The sequence below is a fragment of the Sitophilus oryzae genome, unplaced genomic scaffold (genome assembly GCF_002938485.1).
Source record: "Sitophilus oryzae breed Bouriz unplaced genomic scaffold, Soryzae_2.0 scaffold_179_pilon_pilon, whole genome shotgun sequence".
NCBI classification, from domain to species: Eukaryota; Metazoa; Arthropoda; class Insecta; order Coleoptera; family Curculionidae; genus Sitophilus; species Sitophilus oryzae.
The window spans coordinates 3,549,886-3,563,281 of NW_022146501.1; the positions used below are offsets into that span (position 1 = coordinate 3,549,886).

Here is a 13,396-nt window from a genome sequence, read left to right on the forward strand (position 1 = left end):
GATGGAATTGGCCTGTTTACAAAAGGTTGTGGAAAAATTGTTTGTATATCCCGATAAGATTTTCGAAATACCATTTTACAATTTGAATTTTCTCACGAACTTCATAAACATCCATTATTTTACTTAAAAAATAAATTTTACACGAGAACTGTCTCAAGAATCTACGTATTCGTTTTGGCTATTAAAACACGAATAAATACAAATTCTGAAACATTCTTATCACATATCGACCTATTTTTATTTTAGCTTTTTTTGTTTTCCTGTTATTACAGATTCTGAACCGTCCTAGGACTGTGATGCGTATGCGCAGAAGGAAATATGAAGACATTATTTCATTTGCGCATGCGCTGCAGAGTTCTAGGACGGTTCAGAATCGGTAATAACAGGAAAACGAAAAAAGCTTTCGCATTTTTTTCGCCTGCTTTCTATCCGGCGGACGGGTATACGCTAATTCGTCCGGTTCTGCCTATGTTACTACTACGGTGATCCGGTCTGTATATTCTTTTTAGTAATTGTCATTGTCATTTGATTTGGGGTTATAATTTTATGGCTGTACTTAAACTGCCGTTAAACGGTAGCTTACTAAAATGCCGTTAATAGGTATTACGTCGTTGATTTGACGCACTTGACGGGCTTTATGAAATATAGGAATTTTATAAGGACTAACCAACAAATATAAATTAGTAAAAACCAACCAACCCCACCAAATAACCAACTAACCAATGAATTAACACCCTCCAAATAACCACGCTAATCAACCCGCCAAATAAGATCACGCTATAAGCAAAAAAAATATAAAAAAGTCTTGGCCGGCGTGAGAATTGAACCAAGGACCACGCGCTCACGAAGCGATAGCCTGAGCCACGGAGTCACAGGTGCTCTTGCAAGATGCTTATAGGTAGGCATTACTTTCCGCCGACATGAACGTCACAATATCTATTAACGGCATTTTAGTAGGCTACCGTTTAACGGCTGTTTAAGTACATCGTAATTTTATTTGCGGAGATCGATCAGTGTCAAAATTGAAATTTGATTATTGCTGTAAAACAAAATTAAATTTTTTTTAAACAATATGAAACGATCTCAGACACATATTTGACAAATAATGATGACGTAACGGTGAACGATGGCCTGAACAGTCTTTATATTATATATATACAGGGCGTTCCTTGTCCCGTTTTGGTTTTAATTTACGATAAAGTGTATTTTTTTATATTCTAGTTCAATTAATGCAGTTTTTGCGGTAGGTGAGCAATAATTTAGGAATATAGGTATATACGAAGTGGCAACGTTGCATACTTTAGTACAGGGCCAAGGAAATTACTCCGAAGAACTTGCATCTCTAAAAACTTTTCTAAAATATACAAGAAAATTTAAAGAAAAATCTGTAAACTAAATAAAAACGATATCATCCAGCATGACTTTTTCTAATGTTTACAAAAACACAATTAAAAGCTATGTAAAAATTTAATAAATAAAGAGCGACGGGAATACATAGTTCTAATATAACATTAACTTCTAAAAATATAAAATATTTACATAGAACGTTTTTCATATATCAACAGTGTTATAAGTCTCTATACGCCTATTCTTTATTCTTTCCTTTTAATTTTACTTCTGGGACTAGCCAAAGTTTTTAAAGGCAACCTTTTCGGAGTTTTTTGCAAAACAACAGCACCTGATTTTTCTTTATCCGATTTCTTCGATTCCTCAACTTCTTTTAATTCTTCATTTTTATTATCAGAGCCAACAATCTTAGTATTGGGCTCGGTTATTTTTGTCAGATCACTGGAATTTTGAGAATCTTCAAGTTGTAATGTAAAATCTTCAGTCTCGTCGTCTATCGTTACAATTTCATTGTGAGATGTTTTGTCACACTTCGTAGCTTGCGTTTCTGGTTTCCTACAGTAAAAATCTTTAATCTCTTCCGAAGCGGTTTGATAAGTTTCTAGTTCTTCTTTATCCAATACTGCCACGTCGTCAAAATACTGAAGCGCGTCCTCTTTGTTCGATAAAGGTTTACTGTTTTGTTGTTTTTCATTGTGTTTAGAAACATCTCCGACTCTTTGAGGAACTATCCTTCGAGTAGTCTTTTTTGGAGTTGAACTTTCAATATTTTTTTCTTGAGTGTCGCAAGGTTTATCAATAACCTCCTCTTTTTTCTTAGGTTTCTTTGAAAAAAATGCTCTGATATCAGGGGAACCTTTTTCATTTTGTTTTATACCATCTAATTTGTCTGCTTTCTTTTCCAGTGTTTGTTTAGATGTTGCCACATCTGTCACTGACGCGACAGTATTTACTTTAGTGGCAGTGGAACCTTTTTCACTTGGTATTAGTCCGTCCAATTTGGCTGCATTCTTTTCAGATGTCTGTTTAGATGTTGCCACTTTTTCTTCCACTTTCACAGGTAGTATTCTTCTAATTTTCGTAGTTTCTTTCTTTTCTTCGATATTTAGTTTAGTAGATGTTACTGTAAACGGATTATTTTCGGTATTTATATGTTTAGTTTCTGTATTTGTAACTTCACCAACTTTAATTGGTCCTATTCTCTTTACTGTACTCGTAACTTCTCCAATTTTAAGTGGCGCTATCCTTTTCACTGTTTTTTTATCACTCTGTGTTTCATTTTCTCTGTTATCACCCTTAGTTTCTGGAGAATCTAAAACTATAACTTCATTCTTGTCCGACTCTGTAGCTTCTCTTTTCACTGATTCATCATTTTTCCTCTTCTTGGGGGTCTTTAGAGCCCACTGTTGCAGAAAACTCGGCCTTTTTTTACTATCCTCTTTAACGTCTTGATTTTTTTCATCTGGCTTAACCTTCACATCAACATTTTCATCGTTGTCGATAAGTTCTTCGCATCCACTTATGTTTAAAACGCTGTCTTCCACGTCGCTTTCTGGTTTAGTCCAAGGCAACCCTAATTCATCTGCTTCGAATGTAATTAAGGTACAAAACCCATCCGTGGATGATGCTATTAGTAACAAGCCGTCTTGGGACCATGTCAGATCTGTTAATCTCGTGTAGTGTATATCTTGGAACCTAGCAAAGGGTATGCTTTGTTGAGTATCATATAGGAATATGTCGTGGTCGGTGCCAACAGCAAAAATCATGCGATATGGTAATTTGGTGTATGGGTCGGCAGCTTCTTCGTGCAACTCATATAAAACTGGACAGCATCTTACTACAGTGCTACTCTGACCACCCAACGGCAATATGGCAACAGGGCTGTAAGTAATAAAAAATTGTGAAAGATGTGAAAAAAGTTTTATATAAATGGTTTATAATTCAAATTCATTTATTGGTGTTGCCATACAATAGTATTTACGTATAATAGTATAAACACGCACGTCACAAATATATTTTGTTGTATACAGGGTGTCCCAAAAAACTAATGAAATAGTTATAAAGTTTTTTGGTATTGATAAAATTAACTTTACTCCAGCTTTTATCCACTTTTTGGATATATTGTTTTTAACCAAAGTTTCAGGAAATAAGCATGAAGAAATAGCATGGCAACACCGCATTGTGCTTCAAAAAAGATAGTATACTACAGTATGTCCCCAGATTGTCTTAACAAGAGGAAAAACTTTTTTATTATTGACATTTTGAGAAAAATACATTCTTCATAAAAATTTTTGCTTGTTCTCAAATGGTTAATCCCTGTTAAACTTTTCCAAATATCCATTCCGTTTTGTATATATAACTATTATAACCCTTTTTGTAACATTGAACAAAAATAATTCTGTGTTTCTTTAACATCATAATAGCAGAAAATATGACATTAATTAATATTTTTTCTATCAATAATAATCTATCAAAGAAAGAACATGAAATTATATTACCATAGAAACGCTGTTTGATTTTTAGGACTTCAACAAACATCAACCACATTTTCATGTTTTTTTTTAATTTTCTCTAAAACGATTTGCAAATTTAGAGTGGTATAAAGTGGATTAACAATTTGAGAACAAGCAGAAATTTTTATTTTAATTTTTTTTTATTTTTAGTTGAATTTTTTTATTTTTATTTTAATTTTTTTAATTTTTATTTTATTTTTTTTTATTTTTATTTTATTTTTTTTAATTTTTATTTTAATTCTTTTATACTTTTATAAAATGCATAAAAGTTCCTATTTCTTATTTTTACTCCAATCTATTTTGTAAAATGTAGAAGCAATATTAGCACACTTTTTTAAAACATTCTCACAGATATAAGGAGCAAGTAAAATACTTTTTTATCACTAAAATTATATTTTCTTAAATAAAATACTGTAATTTATTGATTAGTGGATTTTAAATGTGAAAATTTCTAATTGGAAAACTTAACACTGAACTTGTTCAGCACACTGGGTCTTTATTAGTCTTATTTAAATTTAATTAGAACATTAAAAAAAAAGTTTACTTACGAAGACAAGTCACTTAAAATGAAGATCAGAGTAGCATTTATAACTTTTTTACAGTCATCTACTTCAATATGTCCTGAAGGCACAATCAACAATGATCCATCTGGAGTGAACTGTAACCTTCTAAAGAACGACTTAAAGGTGTCATCATGAAAATATTTAACTTCTTTGTCTTTTAAGGAATGGTTGTCTGGAACTAATTTACAATAATAAAATTACAATGTTCAATTTGTTAAGGGTGTTTTTGATATTTTTTTAAAGCAGTCAAATAAACCAAATGGGTGAAGACTAGAATTAAGAAGGTAATTTTACATATTTTACAGCCATTTTGCATAGTACTGTTTATAAAATATTTATGCATTACATAAACTTACGTAAATTTAATTTTCCTTTGCAGATCCTTGCTTTGACTTGCTTTCCCAATGAATCAAATATTCTACATACTCTATCAGTACTAAGAGTAGCTATAATTTGATTTTTTGGATCCCATGCAACACCTAATATATGAAACATTTTATATTCTTTTATTTTTGGATGCTGTCTGTAGTAATAATAGGTATATTAAACAGGTAATTTACTTACTTGCACAAAACCTTTATGATCGGACAATATATGATCTAGTTTTCCTTTATTTATATCCCAAATAATGGCAGTATTATCCACACTACCTGAAATTAATTTAGACTCATCAATAGACCAGCTGAGATCATAAACATCTTCCTTGTGTCCTCTTAATACTTTGTATACTATCCATATTTCTTTATCTCCTGTGTCACCTACATAAAATACGATGAATATCAAGTAAATTACAATTCAAAAGTAAGAATTAATACCTTCTAACAGAGGAATATTATCAACCTTTAATTGCCAAATAATTATATTTGCATCATCATCTCCAGAGGCCAAATAGTGACCAGAATGTGACCATCGGACGCAGTTTACAGCTCTTTGATGTCTCGTGAGATCTGATATAACTTCTTGATTTACGGCTCCTGTTTCTGTAATATTTAGTTGCCATATCTAAAAAAAATCGCTCAGTATTTATTTTACTCTTGTTGATTTATTAAACCGAGATACGTTATGAATGTGAATTAGCTACATAATATAAAGAACGAAGAGGTAATTCTGATGTCTAAAAAAATTGCTGAAAATTTAATAAATTTAACTTACAAGAACATGACAATCGCCACCGCCGGATGCTAACCTATAAAAACTCTTATTTTCTGGATAAATATCTACACTAAGGACTGGTTCTCTGTTATGCCATGATATTTCTGGTATTGTACATTTCATTTTCAAAAATACCGACAACAAAAACTTAATATATAACACGAAAAGAACAAGTAACTTTTATGTTTTATTTTTCTAAAGTTTTGCCGCCAAACTATTGACGTCTGTCAAATATGTGAAAACGAAAATTTGAATTTTCATTGGTTAAATCTGTGGTTAAAATGGCAAACCAGAGTGATAAAAAATTTAAATCTACCTCAAAAATTATTATGCAACTAATAAAACACCTAAAAGTATAAGAAAAATAAAGGTTTTATAAAACTCCTTCGTATTTAACTGTTAATTTTAAACTATTAGGATATTAAGAGGGTTGTTCTACATAATTTAAGTATAAAAAAATCGCAATACACGCAAGACTTTATATAATAATTCCGTTTAATAGAAAAATTAAAAAGTTATTAGTATATTTATAACAAAGGTGATGTTACAGTTTTAGTGGACAATAAAAAGTTCGCGTCATAAATATTTAAATTACCAATTGTGATTAATATAGGTATAATTAATAATTACACTTAAAAATAAGTTTAATGATTCTTGAAGTATTTTTGTTTCTCTACTGGGTCAGGTATAATCTAAAAAAAGAACAGAATGTAAAGAAATAATTAAATGGTTTAACTTTATTATCGTACTGTATCCTGTCCAGGTTTCCAGCCAGCTGGACATACTTCTCCGTGCTTATCAGTATACTGAAATGCTTGTACAAGCCTTAAAGTTTCATCAACGCTTCTACCTACTGGCAGATCATTCATTGTAATTTGGCGTAGTATTCCTTTAGGGTCAATAATAAATAACCCTCTAAAACATTTGGGTAAATTTAGATGTATAAAAAGATAAATTTATTTGTATACATACCTAAGAGTGTGTCCCAAATCATCAAGGAATACACCATAATTTTTGGAGATACTGTGATTTAGATCAGAAATGAGTGAAATGTTAATCTTTCCTAATCCGCCTTCTTTTCTAGGAGTATTGATCCATGCTAAATGAGTAAAATGGGAGTCAACAGAACAGGCTACCACTTCTGTGTTGATCCTTCTGAATTCCTCTATTCTATCACTGAAAGCTAAAATTTCTGTTGGGCACACAAAAGTACTAAAAGAATAGTTTTTAAACGTTTCTGCATATCTTTTTACATCCACAACTTACAAATCCAAAGGATAAAAGAAAAATACCAAGTACTTTCCTAGAAAATCAGTCAATTTTTGTTGAACAAATTTGCCATTAACCACAGCAGTACTTTCCCAATAAGGAGCTGGTTTTGAAACTAAAAAATATATTCGTTATACCTTTTCTTACTAGGTACTATTTTTCAATAACTTACTAACTGCTTTTGTGAATTGCAAATTATGTTGTATCTCCTTCACTGTATCAGTTTGTGGATAAACAGTGCCTCCAGCATATTTCTGGCAAGATTCTTCATCAAATTTTGAGCCATACACCAAACTTATACACAAGAAAACTGAGACCAAGTTTTTCATTTTTCCAGTAAATTTTCAACTACCACCCACTTAACATAAATTCGCAATTCATTTAGTACTTAGAGCCACGTTTTATTTAATTAATCACTGTATTTGATTGAAAATGATAAAGGATAAAAACACGGTTTATTAGAATATAAACCGGTAGATTTTTTCAAGTACTTTATAAACAACTGTCAAAACAAGAGAAAAATGAAAATAAAAACAAGTTCTTTAAATTATCAAAACTTCTTACCATTATTAGAGATGGCAAAATTAAAATTGTATCGATATCTTTATAACTGACAAAAATTAATTCTTTTTTTATCGATATATCTTCTCCAGCCTAATGACAATATACTGTCATTTTTTCGGCCATTTATCACTTGTTTATTCGAACTACTCTGTTTTTATGGTGTGTCAAAATACGACTAAAAATAATCAAATCAAACTAAATTTAACAAAATGTTAGATTGATAACGCATGTTTTGGTTTTTAGATAATTTAAATTACCCAACGAAGAACCAATTATATATTTGTTATTCATTTAACTGTTGAGGTGTAAAAGGCGGCGAATAACCTTGCAAGTTGATGTCATCGTCTAGAAATAGTCTATTATAATATAGGCGATTTTTATTAGTTGTTATTTAATAAACAACGTGCCGAAATGTCGGCCTGAAAAAAACGGTTCAGTCTTTTTTTAGAGGTGCGTAAAATCAATCCTCTAAAATGGTGTTTGAGAATGTTGTCTCTCAAATACTGAACAAGGTTTTGGGAGACTTTGTGGAGAATTTAGATGGAAATCAACTGAATATTGGGATATGGGGAGGTAAGTTTGTATTTATTTATATATATTTATTTTTGCCTAAAATACTTATTTATTGTTTAGGTGATATTAATTTAAAAGACTTAGTGCTAAAATCCTCGGCACTTAATGCTCTGGATTTACCTGTGCAAGTAGTTTATGGAAAAATTGGTAAGTAAATAGATACACCTACTTTTTTAAACTAAATGTATACTGTGGGATTTACATTGGAGACTCTCCACTATTAGCTTATATCTTGCTTATATGAATGAATAAGGTATTCAAATTGCACATGAAATTTCCTTTTTTCTTTTTGCCCATGTGGTGTGTTATTAACATTTTATCTATATTTGTATGTACATTAGTTAACAGTATAATAAGGTTTTATGGTTGAAATGACATTGTTTTATGCTCAATGGATTTTGAGTTTTGTTATTTATTTTATATTGATTATATCATATTATTTTCGAATAAATAAGTCTATATACATATAATTAGTTTACTAATTATTGGATGTATCATCTAAAGGTCGTATTACTAATTTGTTAGGATCAGTGCAGTTTCAGTTGGTTAGTACTTTAATTAGCACAATGATATGGAATTTTTTTGTTGGATTTTATAATTTATTTATAAAAATAATAATGCCCTTTCAGGTAATTTGGTTTTAAAAGTACCATGGAAATCCTTATATACACAACCTACGATAGTAATTGTAGAGGATATTTATCTGCTTGCTCAGCCAAATTTACAAGTGACGTACGACCCTGTAAAGGAGGATAAAAGGTATAGTTTCATATATACCAACAGGGTGACCCCAAAAAGCCCCAGGAACCCTATATATAGCAACCTTATATTCTATTTGAATTTTCACTCCTTTCTTACACAAAATACACTGCTGCACATATTTTTAAGATGAAGTGTAAAAATATATATTTGAGTCACACTATATGTCTACCAAAATAGGAAAATATGTGTGCAATTACTATCTGAATTTTTTCAGAAAAGATTGGAGTGAAAAATTCAAATGGAAAGCTTGATATGGTGTGTTTTTTTCAGAACATATTGTGTCACTCTGTATAGTTTATACTGTATGATCGAAAAAAACGGCGTCAGAGACGGCTGGGAATAGCAGTCGATGATAATTTTGACAAGGTAAATCTCTAGTCGTTATTTACTATAAATTGACATAAAACTAACATTAAAAAATTAAAAAAAAAAAAATGTAGAATACAAGCCAAGTAAATGACATATAGGGTTTGAACTTTCCAAAATTATCATCGATTGCCATTTCCCAGCCGTCTTTGACGCCGTTTTTTTTCGATCGTATGGTACCTTAAAGTACCTATTTTAATAATCAAAATTTCAGTATTATTGAGGCCAGAACTAAAGAGATAGAGAAAATCGAAAATGCTAAAAAAGCAGAAAAAGAGAAAGATCAGGCTCCGGCCGATCCTGGTTTCGTACAGAAAGCCATACAACAAGCCATTAAAAATGTCCAAATTAATATCAAGAATATACATTTGAGGTGGTATTTTCTAGTGTGACTGTGGAAAAAAGGGATTCAGTTCATTATTCTAACATTTTAGATACGAAGATAAGGTCACTAATCCAAAACAACCTTTTGCCTTTGGAATAACTCTTTCGGAATTATTGGTGGAGAGCACTGATTCAAATTGGAAGAAGGCTATTATTGAAGATGTTGCTAAAATTTATAAAGTAAGATTAACAGAATTATTAACAACGTATCAGGGCAGTCATATCATTGCATTCTCTCATGATGTAGCCACAGATTATACAGATTATAATCTTTGTTTTTTCTTTATTGTTTTCGTGGTTCCAATTTTCGGAATCAGGCACTAATTAGGTTACTAGCTTGCGCACATAGCACGCCCATTTATGGCCTCTAAAATTGTGCACAGCGCCTGACCGGCACAGTTATTAGAGAGATATCGGAAAACCGAATAGCGTCATCCAGTATTTACGCGTACCTTATCATGGTTACGATATGCGCGAGTCAATTTTTAACGCAACACCCGCTAATAACGTTACCGCCTGACGTAATTTGCGGATCAATTACACCAAGCGCTCTTTCTAAATAACCTCTGATAACGTTTAAAAATTGCTTAAATGGGCATGTGCGGGTATTTGACAACCGGAGCCGGCCGGCGAGATCTTTTTTTTTTAGGTTATGTTTGAATTGTTTTGAATTATTGCTTTAGTTTTATAAGGTAATTTGATATTTAAGTAGCTGGGATTAGTTTTAATTAAATAAATATGGCCCAAAATATGGATTCCACCTCTTCCAATACTAAAGAACCTATAAAGAGTCTTAGGTTTACAGCAGATGACGACTTAGCCCTTCTAAGAGAATTTGTTGCTTGTTGCCCTAAACCCACTGGCAGAAGTTGAACAATAAAGCACGGGAAATAAGCACTTTAGCCCTTTAGTTTTAAAATACCTAGTAAACAAAACAATTTCAAAGTTTTAAATTCAAAGTTAGGTTAAGTTTAAATAGCGGACGCGACGCGATCAGAATTCTTTCCGATCCGATAACTATAAATGAAGAGAGTTAATACCACCTCACGTAAAGGAAATAACACCTGCCCTTATGAACGTCCATGCACGCTATTCGGTTTAGCGATATCTCTCTATTACGCTGTTTATTGTTATTTTACGCGAGTTTATTTTTGCGCACAGGAAATTTGACTCGTTTGCACATCGTCATAAAAAACAATTTTCGTACCACGAATTAGGGACAAAATTTTTATCTGTATACTTATAGGATACCTAATCTGTGATGTAGCGCTGTTTCTCAAATAACAATCTGTAGATTGACTGCATTTAGAGGCGGGAAATTTAAAAATACGAATAAAAATATGGAAATTCTGACAAAATCGTGCCGTGCGTTATTTTTATATGATTTTAATTCAATTAATTTTTATACCAAATCAAAGTCTATTTCGCTTATTTTGTATCACAAAACATCCCCCTTTAGAACATTTTTTTGTAAACAAACACTAGAGGCGCTGCTAGTCGTTAAAAAATAAAAAATGAACAAATATTCACTTGTTTTTTTAAATATGTCAATATTTTTTTTCGTTGTGTTTTGTGAATATTCGGTGTGTGATTTTGGCAATTTTCTCATTAATTACAGGTGTATTTGTACTTATTTTACCAAGTACGTTTTATTTTAATTATTCATATTTAATTGCAATGGCTTTTTTCGACCGAGAACGCACACCTGCGAAGGAGAACTGTAGCGTTCCGAATTACGACAACAGAAATGGCAGTTTTTTTCGTTTTCCAAATCTCCGGAAAGATTCAAATTGTTTTGTACGTTTTTTTTCAGTTTATAGGTATGTAAAATACATGATTTATAATAACATCAATAATTGTTTTATTTTTATAAACGTTCGATCGGGTATTGATATAAACATTTTTTTTATTGTGACAAAATAGGTATATTAAAATTATGTTATATATAAATTACAATTTTTTATTGTAATTTTGAATATAGAATGTAATTTTAATATACCTATTTCGTTACAATTAAAAAAATGTTTCTTCTGTAATATTCAAAAAAGTTAAATTAAATATAGAGATCGGTATTTCATGAATTTAGTGCGTGAACTCAAGGGGGGTTTCTTTTACTTTCATTTCATGACATATAAGTCAAAATTCTAAAGGGGGATGTGATGTGTTTTGTATTTATTAAAAATCCTGGTATATAAGGTTGCCTACTAGCACAACAAATTACATTTGACAATGATAGAATCATAGGTTGACACGGTATGTTGACATTTGCCTGGTTTTGCATTTGCTGTCCTCCTTTCACGCAGTTGAGCAGCTCTGAACTGTTCAAGAACGCGATACTTTCACTCTATTCAATTGAGTCATAAAGCTCCAGAACTGTTCCGCGCCATATGGAGGCACCAGGCTATCGCGCACCGCTCCTTTCAGAACCGTTCTCGAGTAGCCCCAGGGCGTAAAGCCCGGAACTCGAAGTTCGCGAATGGAGGACAGCAATTGTGACCTGTTCAGTTTTAATTTTAAAATAGATGCAGTTTTTTCTTAAATTACTTAAAATCGGCTTGTCCAAAATTGTTTAAATTTGTCATGCGTATTAAGCATAGGTAGATCTTTAAAAACCCTATTTGAGCTGTACAATTAATAGGGAGTCAATTATAGCGGTATTAACCGGTAAACCCTACTGATAACTTTTCATTGAACGATTAAGTTACCGGTACGTAAATAAACCGGAAACAAAATACGGTAGGCTCTTAAGTGATCGGTGAATCTACCGATGAGTTACCATTGGCATTCACTTTAATTTTCTGCACCGGTGGACTAACCGGTGTGTTTACTGAACGCGCCCAATATTTGGACAATTCAAAATTTGCTTGGGATTTCCAATGTTTCCATTGACGATGCGCCACCCGGTATAATCTCTTTCTATACTTTTAGGTTGTGCAACTAGATGGCTTAGCGGTATACTGGAACTGTAAAGCTAAAATGTACAGTAACTTGGCACCAGGCGATCTAGTCGCGGCTATGAAAAAAGAAATTTCAACCAAAACTCACAAACCGCAGTGCAGCTATAGTAAGCTGATTTATAATTTTATACCTATTCGTACAATTTACACTAATGCTGTGTTTTTTTTAGTTTTAGGGCCTATATCGGCGGGTGCCCGATTAAGAATGAACCAGAAACCTACGGAAGATAAAAAACCATATTCTATACCTATTTATCATCTTAATTTGGATATGGGGAAACTGTTCATTGGTATTAGTAAATCTCAGTACAGAGATATAATTGCTTTAGCCGATTCTATGGATAGAATGGCTAAAGGAGTTCCTTACAGTAAGTTATTGTTGGTTAAATACCAGGGCAGGAAAAAGTTTCTGATCTCACAATAATACAAGACATTCTTTTATATTTTTATTTTTATAAACTCTTTGCCAAGCCACAGACTTTTTTGTTCGTGTCTTTGTCATTGAAGTAGTTGTTTTCGACATGGCATAGTTTCTTGTTCAACGAAAATGTTTGTCATCTTTCAGCTTGAGTTTGGATACTAAATTTTCTCCATTTTTACTCTAACCCTTACATCAACTCACTCAAGTGACTGTCTAATAAAAACTGAGCATCGAAAATTGCCGAAATCTTAGTGGGCGTTAAAAGATCCGCAGATTTTGATGTATTAATGTTGCTATACTACACCGTAGTAGGGTCGGAAACTTTTTAGATTACCCTGGTACGTCGTAGTCGTGACGTCACGTCAAAGGGCGGAGCTTAATAACCGTAAAAAGACCATAAGGAATTTTAAGATTTTATTTATTCCATCTTCTGTGTGTAAATAAGTGTTCTCAAATATTGTAAAATATACAGGGTGGTCCGAATTACATTCGGAAATCTTCGACAGCATATTCAGGAGATAAAAA

General features: G+C 32.0%; 3 protein-coding genes across 3 annotated transcripts in view; 1 reads left to right on the forward strand and 2 right to left on the reverse strand.

The window, feature by feature from the left end:
• Positions 1-1,451: 1,451 nt before the first annotated feature.
• LOC115882763 (chromatin assembly factor 1 subunit FAS2-like) lies at positions 1,452-5,812 on the reverse strand. Its single transcript, XM_030901007.1, has 6 exons — positions 5,576-5,812; positions 5,239-5,425; positions 4,984-5,181; positions 4,780-4,902; positions 4,409-4,601; positions 1,452-3,228 (listed from the first exon to the last, which is right to left on the reverse strand). The coding sequence occupies exons 1-6, from the start codon at positions 5,696-5,698 to the stop codon at positions 1,593-1,595; spliced, it is 2,460 nt and encodes an 819-aa protein (XP_030756867.1). The 5' UTR covers positions 5,699-5,812; the 3' UTR covers positions 1,452-1,592.
• A 270-nt stretch (positions 5,813-6,082) lies between these two features.
• Positions 6,083-7,363, reverse strand: LOC115882855 (peroxiredoxin-4). Its single transcript, XM_030901104.1, has 5 exons — positions 7,017-7,363; positions 6,842-6,959; positions 6,548-6,787; positions 6,325-6,490; positions 6,083-6,267 (listed from the first exon to the last, which is right to left on the reverse strand). The coding sequence occupies exons 1-5, from the start codon at positions 7,171-7,173 to the stop codon at positions 6,220-6,222; spliced, it is 729 nt and encodes a 242-aa protein (XP_030756964.1). The 5' UTR covers positions 7,174-7,363; the 3' UTR covers positions 6,083-6,219.
• Positions 7,364-7,546: 183 nt separating this feature from the next.
• The window catches only part of LOC115882890 (vacuolar protein sorting-associated protein 13-like), a 50,381-nt gene continuing 44,531 nt past the window's right edge, over positions 7,547-13,396 (forward strand). Inside the window, 7 exon segments of the mRNA XM_030901151.1 lie at positions 7,547-7,981; positions 8,042-8,128; positions 8,611-8,740; positions 9,324-9,482; positions 9,544-9,673; positions 12,422-12,557; positions 12,621-12,818. Of these exon segments, the coding sequence (XP_030757011.1) occupies positions 7,882-7,981; positions 8,042-8,128; positions 8,611-8,740; positions 9,324-9,482; positions 9,544-9,673; positions 12,422-12,557; positions 12,621-12,818 (940 nt within the window). The 5' untranslated portion in view covers positions 7,547-7,881.